General features: G+C 36.7%; 1 protein-coding gene across 2 annotated transcripts in view; it reads right to left on the bottom strand.

The window, feature by feature from the left end:
- BRWD3 (bromodomain and WD repeat domain containing 3) overlaps positions 1 to 19,363 on the bottom strand; it is a 121,453-nt gene that overhangs the window by 14,054 nt on the left and 88,036 nt on the right. For both annotated transcript variants that reach the window (XM_081223299.1, XM_081223300.1), the window contains exons 27-36: positions 12,212 to 12,294; positions 11,016 to 11,127; positions 10,009 to 10,070; positions 9,750 to 9,905; positions 8,738 to 8,858; positions 7,601 to 7,726; positions 7,436 to 7,514; positions 2,789 to 2,845; positions 1,559 to 1,699; positions 605 to 679 (exon numbers count right to left, since the gene is read on the bottom strand). In XM_081223299.1, coding sequence (XP_081079425.1) covers positions 605 to 679; positions 1,559 to 1,699; positions 2,789 to 2,845; positions 7,436 to 7,514; positions 7,601 to 7,726; positions 8,738 to 8,858; positions 9,750 to 9,905; positions 10,009 to 10,070; positions 11,016 to 11,127; positions 12,212 to 12,294 — 1,012 coding nt within the window. The remainder of the gene's footprint in view (positions 1 to 604; positions 680 to 1,558; positions 1,700 to 2,788; positions 2,846 to 7,435; positions 7,515 to 7,600; positions 7,727 to 8,737; positions 8,859 to 9,749; positions 9,906 to 10,008; positions 10,071 to 11,015; positions 11,128 to 12,211; positions 12,295 to 19,363) is intronic.

The following is a 19,363-nucleotide window of genomic DNA, read 5'->3' as shown; positions in this document are numbered from 1 at the left end:
TTAAGAAATAAAAGCACAACATTTCTCTCAAAGGAGAATCCAAAGGGCCAGATGAAGGGGCAGAAGAAAGGTATTAAAAAAAGAGAAAGTATTTTTCAAAGTATGAGAAACCACAGTTGATCTTAATGTATCTTCTTAAATTTTTTTGCTAAATCATAAAAACCAAAGTGTATTTCAACATAATATGGCTTATGAAACAAACATTTTCATAGAGAAAAAATATTGGAACTTCATGTAATACAATGACCAAAACTCAAAAGACCCAGTCAGCCTGATGAATAAAGTCCCACTGGGAACAATCAGCTGCAGTTACAGACATAATTATGTTGTGTAATTGATGCTTTCTACTCTGCTACAGTAGTTTTAGACCTATAGAAACAAACATCTACCCAGATGCTACAAAGAACACTCCAGAGCATGTGTTGTTTAAAAGACAAAAAATAAACAACCAAAAACTCAAACAAAGGTAAAAAGATAGTGAGCAAAGTTGAAAAATAGCTTTACAAATTGTAAAAGGTTTACTTACAGTATGGGGATTTAAAAAAGTAAAACAACACAAAAACAACCAGAACATATATGCCTTTTAAGAGACTACTAGGCCTACCTCACAAAGAGATGGATCTTGTTGTCGTTCTGGAATAACTGACTCAGAGGATTCACCCTCTTGCTCTTGATGGCCCTATTAGGGTAAAGAAGATATATTGTATTTCCAGGCCACCACAACAAAATATCAAGACTTGCAATGCAATTATGATTTAAAGCTCAAAGATCCATAAACAGGAATTATGTTTTTACTGACTATAATTTAAGATGGAGGAATTCTACATTCACCATTCTCCTCTACCATGAAAAACACAAAACTAATTTATTCTACCTAAACCCCCTACAATAACAAATCAAGTTTTGTTGAATGTAATTTTGTTCCTTATTTGAATAATATTTTTTCCCAACTGAAACCTGTGCATGCAGAGAATACTGATGTTTACTAATTTCAGAGGATAGTTTGATGTATTTCTGAAATATTGCTGTACCTTTTTTCTGAAAAAGCTAAAACAGATTTGCTATCTATACTAAAAGGTTATTCAACATATAAATAGATATACTCCTAGAAAAGGAATCCTCTAATTTAAGTTCTCATGCTTTTATCTTTGACGAAAAGTAATTTGGTATATTGATTACTCTAAGTGATCATATTGAAGAACTTATTTATTGTAAATTAAATAGGGCTGATATATGATATCAAGGGTTTCCAGTGTGTAGAAGTTTATTAGAAGTTAATAAAATACATTATACAAATATGCAAAATAAAAGCAGCAAGGAAATTCAAAGATGTTTAGATTAAAATTTGGTTTACAACTGTGTAATTTACAAAGTACATGTCAGGCATTTTAAAAAGTCATGACTAATCACACTACCTACTTTCACAATTCAAAGATACACAAACAAAGAAGGAAGAAGGAAGGAAGGAAGAAAGGGGGGAAAGGGCTCTTACCTAGAACTTAGCATGGACATTTATGGGAAATTACATATTGGTAATTATTTAAATAACTATACTTACTGGGTAGGAAAGAGGATCAGATGGCTGTCGAAATGGCTCTGAGTCTTCACGTTCATAAATGAGGCCCAACAGTTCTGTGCATTGTTTTCTCCAAGCATCAGGATTACACTTTAAAGACAGTCTTCTGCCTCGGCATTTGACCTGTAGATTTTAAAAGAATTATATCTAAAAGCTCTTTCCTTAAGTCTTCATTGATTTTCTCCTGTCTTCCTATGTTAATATATATCTATATAAGATAGAGCAGCTGTTATTTAAAAGTTTCTTAGTTTAGATTAAACATCATTCTCCCTGGCAAAAATATAAACAAATAAAAACTGGATATTATATTCTTAGAAACAGCAAGAATTCTAGCATTCTGAATTCTCACTTTAAGAAAATCTACAAGGTCAATAATTTTAATACCTTAGTCTTTGCCGCTAGTTAAGAATATTTGACAATGGCACCGTAATTTTCTTAAAATAACACTTGAACAATATATATATTCTTAAGTAAATCCTTTGTGGTCATAATATATTCTTGCCTTTACTATTTGATGCCATTTTTACACAATCTGTTTCAGTATTTGAAAGGAAACATTTTCCTTATATACAACAAATGTTTGTCTAATTATCATAGAGGAGAAGTGTGCAGAACAGAGTTAACATAACAGACCTGAGGCTATCTATAGCAGGGCTTGCTTATAAGGTTGGCCCTTGACTGGCGTCTAAGAACTTGGTACTTGAACTCTTTCCTAAGTAATAAAGGTGGTTTACTGTGCCCACACTGTTTGTACAAAGAATGTCACTTGTGTTGAACATTCACTTGCCTGTACATTTCCTATGCTTTCCTGCTTTCTGGGAGTCTGGAATCTTGGCATGTGCTAGCTAGATGGGGTTTACATAACAAGCTCCCAATAAATTCTTTGGGAGCTCAGTCTCTAATCACACACATGTTGCTATATTTTCACTGTGGGGAAAGAATGTACTCTGTGTGGCCCTTCAGAGGAGAGAGAGAACATAAAGAAAACTGCACATGGATTCCTCCAGACTCTGTCTGTATCTTTTTCCCTGTGATCCAGCGGTGTATCCTTACTGTGTCACTGTCATAAACCTTAGCAATGAGTTAACAAGTATATATACTGAGTTCCATAAGTCTTTCTAGCAATTCTCCAAATATGTGGAGTTGGTCTTAGGGATCCCTGACACAGGAAGCCTGAATTTTTTCTTATCAGCAGTTCATTTATCCACTTACCATTCTTCCAGATGAAGTACCAGGACCATCTGAATCTAAATCAACCATTTCTGTATCCTAAAATTAAAATGGAAGAGTGGGAGAAGATATTAAGTTTATAAATTAGTCTTACAAATTAGATAAAATTTACAAAGAAATGACAAATATAATCACAATTAGCTCCCTCATTGGACCAGGCAACAGAACAAAGGTGGGAGGGAGACTCACTCCAAACTTCACCTACATGCTATATACAAGTTGGAAAATATACTGGGAGAAGAAGAGTAAATGAGGTTTCTCTTTAAATCAGAATAGGAAGTGAGGGGGAAAGTACTATGACTGGTATCTAAAGTTGTACCTAAATGTTAGTATTTTTTAAAAAAATTATTTTATATGACATGCTAATTTAATATACTATAATCATGAATTACTCATGATTAATATTTTGCTACTTCAAGAAATACATCTCTTTTCTATAGGGAAAATATGAATGTGTATTAAAACATAAGATTCAGTTAAGTATCCCTCTGAGGGTTAGTTTTTTAATACAAAGAGGCAAGGCCCACACACCACTATTAACTTGGTGATGGTGAAGCACATTGGTAATGCCTCGGATAATCTAGAAAACGGCTACAAATGAACTTATCTACAAAACAGAAATAGAGTTACAGATGTAGAAAATAAATTTATGGTTACCAGGCGGGTAACGGTGGGGGAGGGATAAACTGGAAGATTGGGATTGACGTATTCACACTACTATATATAAAATAGATAACTAATAAGGACCTACTGTCTAGCACAGGGAACTGTACTCAATACTCTGTAATGGCCTATATGGGAAAATAATCTAAAAAAGAGTGGATATATGTATATGTATATGTATAACAGATTCACTTTGCTGTACACCTGAAATTAACACAGCATTGCAAATCAACTATACCCAAATAATTTTTTTTTTAAAAAAAGCTAAGTAGCTCATGAGCCATTGGTTTCCCTTTCTAAAATTGCTGAATTACCTTTTACTTTAATTTTCTATTCTAACCCAGAGTGCCATTCTGAGGTGAGCAACATCCATCCATGATAAAAACTCCCTGTGGGGTTAATATCCAAAAGGTATAACAAAATAGGTATAGATTTTATTTCAACATAATAAAGGCCATATATGACAAACTCACAGCTAACTTCATGGTCAATGGAAAAAACCCAAAAGCTTTTTCTCTAAGATCAGGAACGAGACAAGGATGCCCACTCTTTTATTTTATTTAACATAGTATTGGAAGTCCTAGCTAGAACAATTAGTCAAGAAAAACAAAAGACATCCAAATTAAAAAGGAAGAAGTAATACTGTCTCTGTTAGCAGATGACATAATATTACATATAGAAAACTCTAAATACTCCACCAAAAAACTGCTAGAACTAATCAACAAACTCAGTAAAGTTGAAGGATACAAAATCAATATACAAAAATAAGTTGTGTTTCTATACACTAATAATGGGCTATCAGAAAGAGAAATTAAGAAAATAATGCCATTTATAATTGCATCAAAAAGAATAAAATACCTAGGAATAAATTTAACCAAGGAGTTGAAAGATCTGGACACTGAAAACTATAAGACATTGATGAAACAGAAGAATACACAAATAAATGGAAAGATAGTCCATGCGCATGGATTGGGAAAATTAATATCGTTAAAATGTTTGTACTACTCAAAGCAATATACAGATTCAGCACAATTTCCAACAGCATTTTTTGCAGAAATAGAAAATAATCTTAAAATTCATATGGAACCATATAAAAGAATTCTAATAGCAATCTTGAGAAAGAAGAACAAAGCTGGAGGCATCACACCTCCTGATACCAAACTATGTTACAAATATATAGTAATCACAAGAGTATGATATTGACATAAAACACAGAGATCAATGGAACAGAATAGAGCACAGAAATAAACCCATGCATATTGGTCAATTAATTTACAACAGAAGAGCCAAGAATATAAAATAGGGAAAGGATAGTTTCTTCAATAAATTGTGCTGGGAAAACTGGATATCCACCTGCAAAAGAATGGAACTGGACACCTATCTTACACCATACATTAAACACAACTCAAAATGGATTAAGGACTTGGATGTAAGACATGAAACCATAAAACTCCTAAGAGAGGGCTTCCCTGGTGGCACAGTGGTTGAGAGTTCACCTGCCGATGCAGGGGACACGAGTTCATGTCCTGGTCCAGGAAGATCCCACATGCCGCGGAGAGGCTGGGCCCGTGAGACATGGCTGCTGAGCCTGCACGTCCGGAGCCTGTGCTCCACAATGGGAGAGGCCACAACAGTGAGAGGCCCGCGTACCGTAAACAAAACAAAACAACAACAACAACAACAAAAACTCCTAAGAGAAGACACAGAGGGGTAAGCTGCTTGACATTTGTCTTGACAATGATGTTTTTGGATGTGACAAAATCCAAAGGTAATAAAAGGCAACAAAAGCAAAAATAAACAAGTGGGACTACTTGACTACTTCTGCACAGTAAAGAAAACCATCAACAAAATGAAAGGCAATGTACCAAATGGGAGAAAATATTTGCAAATCATATATTTCATAGGGGGTTAATATCCAAAAGATATAAACAACTTGATAGCAAAAGAACAAATAATCCAATTAAAAAATAGGTAGAGAAACTGAATAGACATTTTTCCAAAGGAGACATCCAAACAGCCAACAGGTACATGAAAAGGCACTCAACATCACTAATCATCAGGGAAAAGCAAATGAAAACCACAGTGAAATATCACCTCACACCTGTTAGAATGGTTATTATCAAATAGACAAAGAAATAACAAGTGCTGGTGAGGATGTGGAGAAAAGAGAGTCCTTGTGCACTGTTGGTAGGAATGTAAATTGGTACAGCCACTATGGAAAACAGTATGGAGGTTCCTCAAAAAATTAAAAACAGAACTACCATATGATCCAGCAATCTCACTTCTGGGTATATATCTAAAGGAAATAAAAACAAGATATCAAAGATATAAAGTACTCCCACGTTCATTGCAGTATTATTCACAATAGCTAAGATATGGAAACAATCTGTCTGTCAACAGATGAATGGACAGAGAAGATATGGTGTATATATATACACAATGGAATATTATTCAGCCTTAAGAAAGAAGGTAAGTCTGCCATTTGTGACAATGCAGATGGACCTTGAGGGCATTATGCTAAGTGAAATAAGTCAGACAAACAAAGACAAATACTGTATGGTATCACTCATATGTAGAATCTTAAAAAAAAGGAAAAGTCAAACTCATAGAAACAGAGTACAGAAAATCGGTTGGGTGGTGAACCAGATGGTGGGGGGTGGGAATATGGAGAGGGTGGTAAAAGGATACAAACTTCCAGCTAGAAGATGAATAAGGTGTGAGTATATAAGGATCTAATGTAAGCCATGGTGACTATAATTGATAACACTGTATTGTATAACTGCAATTTACTTAAAGAGTAGAACTTAAATGTTGAAAGAAAGGAAGGAAGGGAGGGAGGGAGGGAGGAAGGGAGAGAGGGAGGGAGGGAGGAAGAATTACATTTTACTTTAATTTCCTATTCTAATCCAAGTAATGCTACTTTAAAGAGGTATTCTTGCTACATCAAATTCTGAATCAAAATGCATTTATATGAAAGGTCAGAGAAAATATCAGGAATAAGAATGATGAATTTTTCATTAGTTTCAGGAGGATAATATCTAATTGGCATATCTGAGTTTTCCTTAATATGTAAATAACATTTAACTTCAATAATACTTACAGCATTTTATAGTCAAATACATTTTTGTAAAATTTAAAAACACTGGGGAAAAATAAATAAAAAGTAAAAATAAAAACACTGGAGATTTACCATTCTGGGAATTAACAGTACAGAAAATATAAACATGTAAAATACCTCTGTACAATAATAGCCACTGCAATAAAATCCAGCATATTTGAGTCACTCATCTCCGGGATGAATTGTTTTCCATTAAATACTTTTGAATTATCACTTTTCATTACTGTTTAAGCCTCTTATCTTGATTTTTGCTTCTCTCTATCATGGCCTCTAGTCACAATTAGCTTAATGTAAATTAGGGATATGACTGGGTGGGGAAATAAGATACATGAGGGTCTACTGACAATACTAATTCCATTTCATTAAGAAAAACTGGTTTATGTTTGCAAATTTTCATAAAGGAAGTCAAATAGCAATTCCATGAAACTACTAAAAATGTAGACTTTCAAGTTTAAAATTATAAAATACTTTAAAATTTTATATATACTGTGTAGAAAATTAATCCCTACTAAAACTTCCATCAACTAACCATTCTTTTAAAACACTGATTAGTGCTTTGTCCTGTTTTCAAGGGCTGGAAAATAAAGTATTGATTTCTCATCACTGAAACCCACTATGTCAAAAAGGATGACTGACCACCTCTCTCTGACTGTAGCACCACTATATTTTTGGTATATATTACCTACATATAGGTTAAAGAGTTTAATACAAAAAATGCAAGTGTTCAGTCAGCTTTCAGAAATCAGCTTCACTGCTCATAGTTAGTTTTAACATTTACATATAATACTTATTGTACTTTAAATGACAGAAAAGGAATTCATGCCTACTAATCATGCTGTGATTCTTACCTCCTCTGCATCAGTACTGTTTAGCTCTTCTGCTTTAATTTTATTATAAGTATCCAGTATATCAGTACAGCTCTGATCCCTGAGAAGACAGATAAATTAAAATACATTTCAATAAATTTTAGAAGTCAGAAGTCAGCCTCTGTGGGAGATAAAACTTCTTCTTACCCAATAAATCGAAGTAAGACATCAGTTACAATTTTGGCTGCTTTAACTATAGGACTGTCTGGCTCATTGAAAGTCCTAGCATTATGCTCAATGTAGCGTACTTCCCACATTAATGCTGATATTCTCCTATGAAAGAAAAAATACCCTGTTACTCTTGGTTCATACATTTAAAGTCTATTCTAGGATTAGACAACATAGAACAACTAGGCATTTAATCATGATATATCAAAGGTGTTCAAATATATGTATGTGACTCAATATATGTGTGTGACTAATGTGCACTAATAAAGGTATACAGTTAGAGTATTTGAAGCACAGGCAAGAGTTCAGAACCACTGGACTATAAACTTGGATATGAAAACATGGAAAAGAACTAACCCACAACATTGTGGGTAAACAGTGATTTGACCAAGGTCAAAGTAATAAAAACAAACAAATACTGCTTTGATAAATCAACAGAAGAATGTTTCGTTTTCAGAGAAAAGCAAAGAACAAAAAGGACAGATTTTTATCTCATTGCTTTTATGATATATATTATTGAATGAAATTATAGGTAAAGATATAAAATACACCCAACTGGTTATATTTATAACCATTTCATGGAATAATTGTGGTTAGGATACAGTAGACTCTAGGGTGAGAGAGTTACCAAAAGCTGCCCTCCACTGCCTTCCCATAATCACCCCACTCCCAACCAAACCCAAGGAAAAAATAACTTGGCTTTTTCTATACACATTTTGGGGCTGGTAATTAAATCTAATTAACTAATGCCTAATTCCCCAACAGGGTATTTAAAACATGCTCCAAGTTCCTGGAGCACCATAATCAGGATGATTCCACAAACTACTTAATCTGCCTTTAATAAGCTAAAATTAACTGTAGTTTTTGTTTCATATGTGACTTGTGCTAGTCATAATTTCCTCCCTGTCCATACCCCTTCTTACCCTGGAAGAGTGAAAATCTACTGAATAAAGGGAAATCAGTGTTCCAAATTTTCAGGAGAAATTTTGGAGCGGGTCTTCTAAACAGTTATTTTACACTATGAAAACAAAGATCTCAGTGTATCATTATGCAAAAAGGAAAGCAAAAGATATAAAACTATACAAGCTTTTAGGAAATGATAAAAACTAAATAGACCTGTAAAAGCGATTTTCAAGTCTCCGCCTGATGGTGTTGAGGTCAGTTGGATAAGCAACTACAGTACAATACAAGGGATAGGCACTGAGATCCACTGGAACAGCAAAAGGGCTGGCAAAATCTACAACATTTACAAAATAAAAAAAGACAGTTATAAAGAACACTAACATTTCATGTAAACAAAAACACATATAAACAAGAAGGGTGGGTGATATAATACTACATTTCTAAAATGCTGATGATTCAATTATGCAAAAACTAGACCAATACTATTATAATGTTATTCTTTTTATTTGGACATTCTATCTATGAATCAATCATTCATGATACACTGGTTCAAATCAGGTAAAAACAAGACAAAATTAAAGGGGAACTGTGTTTAACTTCAAATGTATGTCTTTTGGGGCTTCCCTGGTGGCGCAGTGGTTGAGAGTCCGCCTGCCGATGCAGGGGACACGGGTTCTTGCCCGGGTCCGGGAGGATCCCACATGCTGCGGAGCGGCTGGGCACGTGGGCCATGGCCGCTGGGCCTGCGCGTCCGGAGCCTGTGCTCCGCAATGGGAGAGGCCACAACAGTGAGAGGCCCGCGTACCGCAAAAAAAAAAAAAAAAAAAAAAAAAGTATGTCTTTTCTGGATAAATGTCAAATGTCTTGTGATATACTTCAGAAAATATAAGTAGTCATGGAGTAAAATATATTACTGCACCCACTGTCTTTACCAAAAAATCGATCCAAACTTAGCTCAGGGAATAGCTAGAAAGCCAAAATGACTCAAGAAAGTAAAAGACACCTATATGGCTGCCTTCACTATTATAGCCTCAGAACTGAAAAACTTTGCCAGTCATTAATTTGGCCAAGCAAATAAAAATGTTATTATTAAAACTAGAATCACCGTGCCTCTTGAGTTAAAAGTATACAGTGAGAAAATGCATTTCCTTTTACAGAACTTATAATTCTGCTGGTTTTCCTTATTTCTTCCCATCTTCCTAATATTCTTTCACATTCACCATACCCAGGGAAAGAAGGTGGTTGATGCCCTGAATAACTCGTTCACATTCCTCATCTCTGGAATGAGCCCCCCACTCTCCTTCCTGAGGTTTGTATAGCAAAGCAGTCAATTCCTCCTGGGACACAGGAACACCAGCACCAACTTCATCTGGAAAGGCAGCTACGCATAAAGTGAAAAATCAGAAATAATTAGTTTCTAGAATCATTCTATTGCCATTTTTCTTTTAGAAAAATTATAATTCATTTTTTAAAAGCATATTTACTTCCTTCTGGAATTGGCTCCATATCCCAGGGACTCATCTTTTCTCTCTCGTTATTGTCCCAGCTATTAAAAAATAACAAGATACAAATCAAATTCAGGTGACACTTTATATACTAGCATAATTTGCATTACTTCTTGGGGGTGAAATCTGTAAAGGGACAATACAGTTTCCTTGAAGTACAACTTTGCTTACACAAAGATAATAATAAGCTTCTAATAGAGAAAACATGGCCCATCAATATGAAAGAGAGTCATAAGCTTACTCTTAGTTCTGCTGGGCTTTTTTTTTTTTTTTTAATTCCAACCAAGCATACGTTCAATGTTAAGCCAGGGTACGGAATAAAAAGATCTCTTTGGAAAATTCCTTTCAGGTTAAAAAAGTCGATTTAATAGATCACTTCTTTCTATGAGATAACCTACTTTATTCTAACAGGTTGAGTATTATAGCTTCTCCAAAAGTTTATTATTCCCTTTGATCTACAATATGGAGACCCAAAGTCAATCTTCATAGAATAAACATTTGTTCTATCATTCTTGAGAAGAAAACTTTATTTATTAGGAATCTTACAACTCTGGTATTTCATGAAGAGCAAAAGTAAATTGTAGACAAACAGTATATCCAAACATAATGCAGTCACTCCTGTCTAGAATTCATACCATTAAATAAAAGACTATGTAAATATTCAGTATTATATTCCAGCTGTAACAATTAAACACTGAATTGATTTCAGTATTCTTCATGAAATAATAATTGTAATTCTTGTCTAAAATAGAAATACTTAAGAGAAAATACAGGAATAAGGGAGGCAGAAATAAGTCTTCAGTTCCTGCTTTGTGTTAGCATGCATATTGGACCAAAAGGTTTATCACCAAATTCCTTCCTTAAAGGTACTATGATTACTTCCTTACAGGTACAAGTCTTATAAGGCTAGGTAAGGTAGGGTTTATAGAAAGTCCATATAGTACTAAAGTATTATATCAGGTGTAAAAGACCATAAATATACTTACTGAACACTGTAACACTGGAAAGAACTATCAGGATACTCTGGTTGAAAAGGCTGCTGACTCTCCACGGTCCCAAACCACCAGGCATCATCTATTATACTGCGGAATCTATCACCTACAATGTTTTTAGAAATTCTTAAGAGTGCTCTTGAGAATAATCACTCTGTTCCCACTCTAAACTGCTAGTTTTTGTTGAATACAGAAGCAGCATTGTATCCAGCAATATTAGAAGTTTCAATCTGAGTTTTCCATATATGTGAATTTTATATTTTACCCTCTTCAAGGATTTTGATTTCCAAATGCTAATAATTATTCTGAAATAAATCACATATTACCGCATATAATTTAACTTTTACCAATTACTTGGGATCATTAGACATACTGCTTTTTGTACTGCACATATGATACTACAGTGGTTTCTTCTATTTTTTGTTTCACCATTTTGTTTTTAAAAATCCCTTCATACTAGTTTTGTACCTCTAAATGGCTAAGGAATACAAAACCAACCACGTGGACAAAAATGTTTCTCCCACATAAGAAAGGAGAATTTAAAGTACTAATAGCAGATAATAACATAGTGTTTGCTCTGTGTCAGGCACCATTTTATTCATATTGACCTTATAGGTAGATTCTGATGTGATTCCCATTTTACAGATAATGGAATTGAGGCAGAGAGAGGTCAAAATCTTGCCCAACATTAAACAGCTAGTGAAGGGGGAGGAATAGAGGGGGAGAGAATAAGAAGGGGAAAGAGAGGAAAGGGAGAAAAAGGGAGAGGAAGAGAGTGAGAGAGGAGGCGGGCAGAGGAGTAGATAGAAAGAGGTAGAAGAGGAGGAAGAAGGAGATGGAGAGGGGGTGGGGGGGCAGAGAGGAAGACAAAGGAGAGAGAAAACCACAATCAGTAAAGGTCTGTTAAGAGCCCAAGTGTTAAGTACTCCATTTCATGGCCATTGACATTTCAAGATTTTCTTTTTAATACAGATTTGTATTCTAATAGAGTAGGTATTCACAGAAAAGGTTTTATGCCACTTACAATGTTCATAAAATCACTGAAATGTAACTGAAAAGAAAAATTTAATTTAATTTTTCTAATTTGGCTAACAGCTTTTTCAGTCTACTGGTTTCTTTCTGTTAAATTGGTTTAAAAGTTACTTACTCTACTTCAAACAATAATTATTCAGTGAGAATTCTATACTTACCAATCTGCCAGTTCCTTTCTTTGGCTTCATTATAAAACTGATGTAGCACAAGGAAGTCAATGACATCTGGCATGTCATGATACCTGAGGAGAAAGTAAAGTACATATTATTCAGTATACAGATATAACAGTATAAGTTACTTTCTAAACATCCAGGGATATATGCTTAATGTGGAGGTATTGAGCAAAATGTTGCAAATCTCAAGGTCCCAGTGAATGCCTTTACTTAAATTAAACCCCATCTGTTTGATCTGTTTGGCTTAAATATTTACTTATGACATTATTTTTTTAATATTTGCATAAAGTATTTTATTTTCTTTATTACAGTGTATGTTTATTGGGGTTGTTTTTTGCTTGTTTTTTTTTCTCCGTATTTAGACATCTTTATTGGAGTAAATTGGCCTTACAATGGTGTGTTAGTTTCTGCTTTATAACAAAGTGAATCAGTTATATATATATATATTCCCATATGTCTTCCCTCTTGCGTCTCCCTCCCTCCCATCCTCCCTATCCCACCCCTCTAGGTAGTCACAAAACAGCAAGCTGATCTCCCTGTGCTATGCGGCTGCTTCCCACTAGCTATCTATTTTACGTTTGGTAGTGTATATATGTCCATGCCACTCTCTCACTCTGTCACAGCTTACCCTTCCCCCTCCCCATGTCCTCAAGTCCATTCTCTAGTAGGTCTGTGTCTTTATTCCTGTCTTACCCCTAGGTACTTCATGATCTTTCTTTTTTTCTTTTTTTTCTTAGATTCCATATATATGTGTTAGCATAACGTATTTGTTTTTCTCTTTCTGACTTACTTCACTCTGTATGACAAACTCTAGATCCATCCACCTCACTACAAATAACTCAATTTTGTTTCTTTTTATGGCTGAGTAATATTCCATTGTATATATGTGCCACATCTTCTTTATACATTCATCCAATGATGGACACAGTTTGCTTCCATGCCCTGGCTATTGTAAATAGAGCTGCAATGAATATTTTGGTACATGACTCTTTTTGAATTATGGTTTTCTCAGGGTATATGCCCAGGAGTGGGATTGCTGGGTGGGAAGGTAGTACTATTTTTAGTTTTCTAAGGAACCTCCATACTGTTCTCCATAATGGCTGTATCAATTTACATTCCCACCAGCAGTGCAAGAGTGTTCCTTCTCTCCACACCCTCTCCAGCATTTATTGTTTCTAGATTTTTTGATGATGTGCATTCTGACTGGTGTGAGATAAAAGCTCATTGTAGTTTTGATTTGTATTTCTCTAATGATTAATGACGTTGAGCATTCTTTCATGTGTTTGTTGGCAATCTGTATATCTTATTTGGAGAAATGTCTGTTTAGGTCTTCTGCCCATTTTCGGATTGGGTTATTTGTTTTTCTGTTATTGAGCTGCATGAGCTACTTGTAAATCTTGGAGAAAATCCTTTGTCACTTGCTTCATTTGCAAATATATTCTCCCATTCTGAGGGTTGTCTTTTGCTCTTGTTTATGGTTTCCTTTGCTGTGCAAAAGCTTTGAAGTTTCATTAGGTCCCATTTGTTTATTTTAGTTTTTATTTCCATTTCTCTAGGAGGTAGGTCAAAAAGGATCTTACTGTGATTTATATAATAGAGTATTCTGCCTATGTTTTCCTCTAAGAGTTAGAGAGTGTCTGGCCTTAAATCTAGGTCTTTAATCCATTTTGAGTCTATTTTTGTGTATGGTGTTAGGGAGTGTTCTAATTTCATACTTTTACATGTAACTGTGCAGTTTTCCCAGCACCACTTATTGAAGAGTCTGTCTTTTCTCCACTAGTATATTCTTGCCTCCTTTATCAAAGATAATGTGACCATATGTGTGTGGGTTTAGCTGTGGGCTTTCTATCCTGTTCCATTGATCTATATTTCTGTTTTTGTGCCAGTACCATACTGTCTTAATTACTGTAGCTTTGCAGTATAGTCTGATGTCAGGGAGCCTGATTCCTCCAGCTCCAGTTTTCACTCTCAAGATTGCTTTGGCTATTGGGGTCTTTTGTGTTTCCATACAAATGGTGAAATATTTTGTTCTTGTTCTCAGAAAAATGCCAGTGGTATTTTGATAGGGATTGCACTGAACCTGTAGATCGCCTTGGGTAGTAGAGTTATTTTCACAATGTTGATTCTTCCAATCCAAGAACATGGTATATCTCTCCATCTATTTGTATCATCTTTAATTTCTTTCATCAGTGTCTTATAATTTTCTGCATTCAGGTCTTTTGTCTCCTTAGGCAGGTTTATTCCTAAATATTTTATTCTTTTTGTTGCAATGGTAAATGGGAGTGTTTTCTTAATTTCACTTTCACATTTTTCATCATTAGTGTATAGGAATGCCAGAGATTTCTGTGCATTAATTTTGTATGCTGCTACTCTACAAAATTCATTGATTAGTTCTAGTAGTTTTCTGGTAGCATGTTTAGGATTCTCTATGTAGAGTATCATGTCATCTGCAAACAGTGACAGCTTTACTTCTTCTTTTCCAATTTGGATTCCTCTTATTTCTTTTTCTTCTCTGATTGCTGTGGCTAAAACTTCCAAAACTATGTTGCATAAGAGTGTTGAGAGTGCGCAACTTTGTCTTGTTCCTAATCTTACTGGAAGAGGTTTCAGTTTTTCACTAACGAGGACGATGTTGGCTGTGGGTTTTTCGTATGTGGCCTTCATTATTTTGAGGAAAGTTCCCTATATGACTACTTTCTCCAGGCTTTGTATCATAAATGGGTGTTGAGTTTTGTCGAAAGCTTTCTCTGCATCTATTGAGATGATCATATGGCTTTTCTCCATTGTTAATAAAGTGTATCATGTTGATTGATTTGCGTATATTGAAGAATCTTTGCATTCCTGGAATAAACACAACTTGATCATGGTATATGATCCTTTTAATGTGCTGTTGGATTCTGTTTGCTAGTATTTTGTTGATGATATTTGCATCTATGTTCATCAGTGATATTGGCCTGTAGTTTTCTTTCTTTGTGACATCTTTTTCTGGTTTTGGTATCAGGGTGATGGTGGTCTCGTAGAATGAGTTTGGGAGTGTTTCTCCCTCTACTATATTTTGGAAGAGTTTGAGAAGGATAGGTGTTAGCTTTTTTCTAAATGTTTGATAGAATTAGCCTGCAAAGCCATCTGGTCCTGGGCTTGTGTTTGTTGGAAGATTTTTAATCACAGTTTCAGTTTCAGTGCTTGTGATTGGTCTGTTCACATTTTTTATTTCTTCCTGGTTCCATCTCAGTTGTGCATTTCTAAGAATTTGTCCATTTCTTCCAGGTTGTCCATTTTTTTGGCATAGAGTTGTTTGTAGTACTCTCTCACGATCCTTTGTATTTCTGCAGTGTCCGTTGTTACTTCTCCTTTTTCATTTCTAATTCTATGTCCTGCCACTCCCTTCGGGCTTACAGAGTTTCTTCTGAAAGATCAGCTGTTAACCTTATGGGGATTCCCTTGTGTGTTACTTGTTGTTTTTCCCTTGCTGCTTTTAATATGTTTTCTTTGTAGTTAAATTTGATAGTTTGATTAATATGTGTCTTGGCGTATTTCTCCTTGGATTTATCCTGTATGGGACTCTCTGTGCTTCCTGGACTTGATTAACAATTTCCTTTCCCATATTAGGGAAGTTTTCAACTATAATCTCTTCAAATATTTTCTCAGTCCCTTTCTTTTTCTCTTCTTCTTCTGGAACCCCTATAATTCGAATGTTGGTTTGTTTAATGTTGTCCCAGAGGCCTCTGAAACTGCCCCCAGGTCTTTTCATTCTTTTTTCTTTATTCTGCTCTGCAGTAGTTATTTCCACTATTTTATCTTCCAGGTCACTTATCCATTCTTCTGCCTCAGTTATTCTGCTATTGATCCCTTCTAGAGTATTTTTAATTTCATTTATTGTGTCGTTCATCATTGCTTGTTTCCTCTTTAGTTCTTCTGGGTCCTTGAAAAATGTTTCTTGCATTTTCTCTATTCTATTTCCAAGATTTTGGATCATCTTTACTATCATTATTCTGAATTCTTTTTCAGGTAGACTGCCTATTTCCTCTTCATTTGTTAGGTCTGGTGGGTTTTTACCTTGCTCTTTCATCTGCTGTGTGTTTTTTTGTCTTCTCATTTTGCTTATCTTACTGTGTGTGGTGTCTCCTTTTTGCAGGCTGCAGTTTAGTAAGTCCCCTTGTTTTTGGTGTCTGTTCCCGGTTGCTAAGGTTGTTTTAGTGGGTTATGCAGGCTTCCTGGTGGAGGGGACTAGTGCCTATGTTCTGGTGGATGAGGCTGGATCTTGTCTTTTTTGTTGGAAGGTCCACATCCGGTGGTTTGTTTTGGGGTGTCTGTGGCCTTATTATGATTTTAGGCAGCCTCTCTGCTAATGGGTGGAGTTGTGTTTCTGTCTTGCAAGTTGTTTGGCATAGGGTATCCAGCACTGTAGCTTGCTGGTCGTTGAGTGAAGCTGGGTGTTGTTGTTGAGATGGAGATCTCTGGGAGATTTTCACCATTTGATATTACGTGGAGTTCAGAGGTCTCTTGTGGACCAGTGTCCTGAAGTTGGCTCTCCCACCTCAGAGGCACAGCACTGAATCCTGGCTGGAGCACCAAGAGCCTTCATCCACATGGCTCAGAATAAAAGGGATAAAAAATAGAAAGAAAGAGGATAAAATAAAATAAAATACAGTAAGATAAAATAAAATAAAGTTATTAAAATAAAAAATAATTATTAAAAAAATTAAGGAAAGAAAGAAAGAAAAAACAAACAAACAAACAACTGAATGGACAGAACCCTAGGTCAAATGGTGAAAGCAAAGCTATACAGACAAAAACTCCCACAAAAGGATACACATACACACTCACAAAAAGAGGAAAAGTGGAAAAAATAATAAATCTTGCTCTCAAAGTCCACCTTATCAATTTTGGATGATTTGTTGTCTATTCAGGTATTCTGCAGATGCTGGGTACATCAAGTTGATTGTGGAGATTTAATCTGATGCTCCTGCGGCTGCTGGGAGGGATTTTCCTTTCTGTTCTTTGTTCACACAGCTCCTGGTTTCAGCTTTGGATGTGGACTCGCCTCTGCATGTAGGTCGCCTGAGGGCGTCTGTTCTTCTCTCAGACAGGACAGGGTTAAAGGAGCAGGTGATTTGGGGGCTCTGGCTCACTCAGGCCAGGGGGAGGGAGGGGTACAGATGTGGGGCAAGCCTGCAGCAGCAGAGGCCGGCATGACGTTGCAGCAGCCTGAGGCATGCCGTGCGTTCTCCCCAGGAAGTTGTCCCTGGATCTCGGGACCCAGGCAGTAGCAGGCTGCACATCCTCCCGGGAGGGGAGGTGTGGATAGTGACCTGTGCTTGCACACAGGCTTCTTGGTGGCGGCAGCAGCAGCCTTACCACCTCATGTCCGTCTGTGAGGTCTGCACTGACAGCTGCGGCTCACGCCTGTCTCTGGAGCTCCTTTAAGCAGCGCTCTTAATCCCTTCTCCTCACACAAAAGGAAACAAAGAGGGAGGAAAATGTCTCCTGCCTCTTTGGCAGTTCCAGAGTTTTGCCCAGACTCCCTCCTGGCTAGCTGTGGTGCACTAATCCCTTCAGGCTGTGTTCACACCGCCAACACCAGTCCTCTCCCTGTGATCCGACTGAAGCCTGAGCCTCAGCTCCTAGCCCTCGCCCACCCCGGCGGGTGAGCAGACAAGCCTCTCGGGCTGGTGAGTGCTGGTCGGCACTGATCCTCTGTGCAGGAATCTCTCCGCTTTGCCCTCCACACCCCTGTTGCTGCGCTCTCCTCTGCGGCTGGCTCCAAAGCTTCCCCCCTCTGCCACCCGCAGTCTCCACCCACGAGGGGGCTTCCTAGTGTGTGGAAACCTTTCCTGCTTCACAGCTCCCTCTCACTGGTGCAGGTCCCATCCGTATTCTTTTGTCTCTGTTTTGTCTTTTTTCTTTTGCCCTACCCAGGTACGTGGGCAGTTTCTTGCCTTTTGGGGTGTCTGAGGTCTTCTGCCAGTATTCAGTGGGTGTTCTATAGGAGCAGTTCCACGTGTAGATGTATTTCTGATGTGTCTGTGGGGAGCAAGGTGATCTCCGTGTCTTGCTCTTCCACCATCTTCCTCAACTCTCCCTTATGCCATTATTTATATCACTAGCTATATTACTTACTTACTTATTTATTTATTATTATTTATTTATTTTTGGCTTCCTTGGTTCTTTGTTGCAGCATGCGGGCTTTCTCTATTTGTGGTGAGCAGGGGTACTCTTCAATGTGGTGTGCGGGTTTCTCACTGTTGTGGCTTCTGTTGTTGTGGAGCACGGGGTCTAGGTGTGTGGGCTTCAGTAGTTGTGGCAGGCAGGCTCAGTACTTGTGGCTCACAGGCTCTACAGTGCGGGCTCATTAGTTGTGGCACACGGGCTTAGTTGCTCCACGGCATGTGGGATCTTCCCGGGCCAGAGCTGGAACCCATGTCCCCTGCATTGGCAGGTGGATTCTTAACCACTGTGCCATCAAGGAAGCCCGATATCACTAGCTATATTATTTTTATCCTATTTTATAAGATAGTTGTTTCTTACATTACCCAGTTATGTAACCAGGTCTTCAACAAAACTAATGATGCTTAAATGTCTTGAGGCAATTGATCACATACATAGTTTCATATAAAATTAATTGTAATAGCACAACTCTAGATATGGGAAGAAGCAACAAGGAGAATATTTCCTGGATTATAAGAGTCTAGTAAAACTAATGATCCCAAGCCTAATCCAGAAATAGCACATTGAGTGGCCTATCAACAAAGTCCTTGCCTGACCTAAGAATAAGCCTTCATAATGCCATGGGACAAATGGGTCATGACATTCTTCCCAAACCTTGGTTGAATTTATGACCAATGGGGTGTACTGTAAACAGAAATATGTTGCCTGCCACTCCAGTTCTACAGGGGTCAAGTCATTAGCCACTGTAGTTGCTGACCTACAGCACACCCTGAAAGGAATTCAAGATGAAACATTCTGTGTTTTGGATATATGGGCCCCTAGATATTTAAGATGCATATGTAATGAAGAATTTCAATGACCCTGGATTCTTCCATCTTCCCATATATAGAAAAGCAATAAAATCATTAACTGAGATATCTGATCCTTGTGACTTGCAATAACTAGCAGAATGTATGCTTGACTATATGT

Source organism: Mesoplodon bidens, assembly GCF_964165515.1.
Source record: "Mesoplodon bidens genome assembly, chromosome: X".
Taxonomy (NCBI): Eukaryota; Metazoa; Chordata; class Mammalia; order Artiodactyla; family Ziphiidae; genus Mesoplodon; species Mesoplodon bidens.
This window is presented reverse-complemented; position numbering and strand designations above follow the sequence as displayed.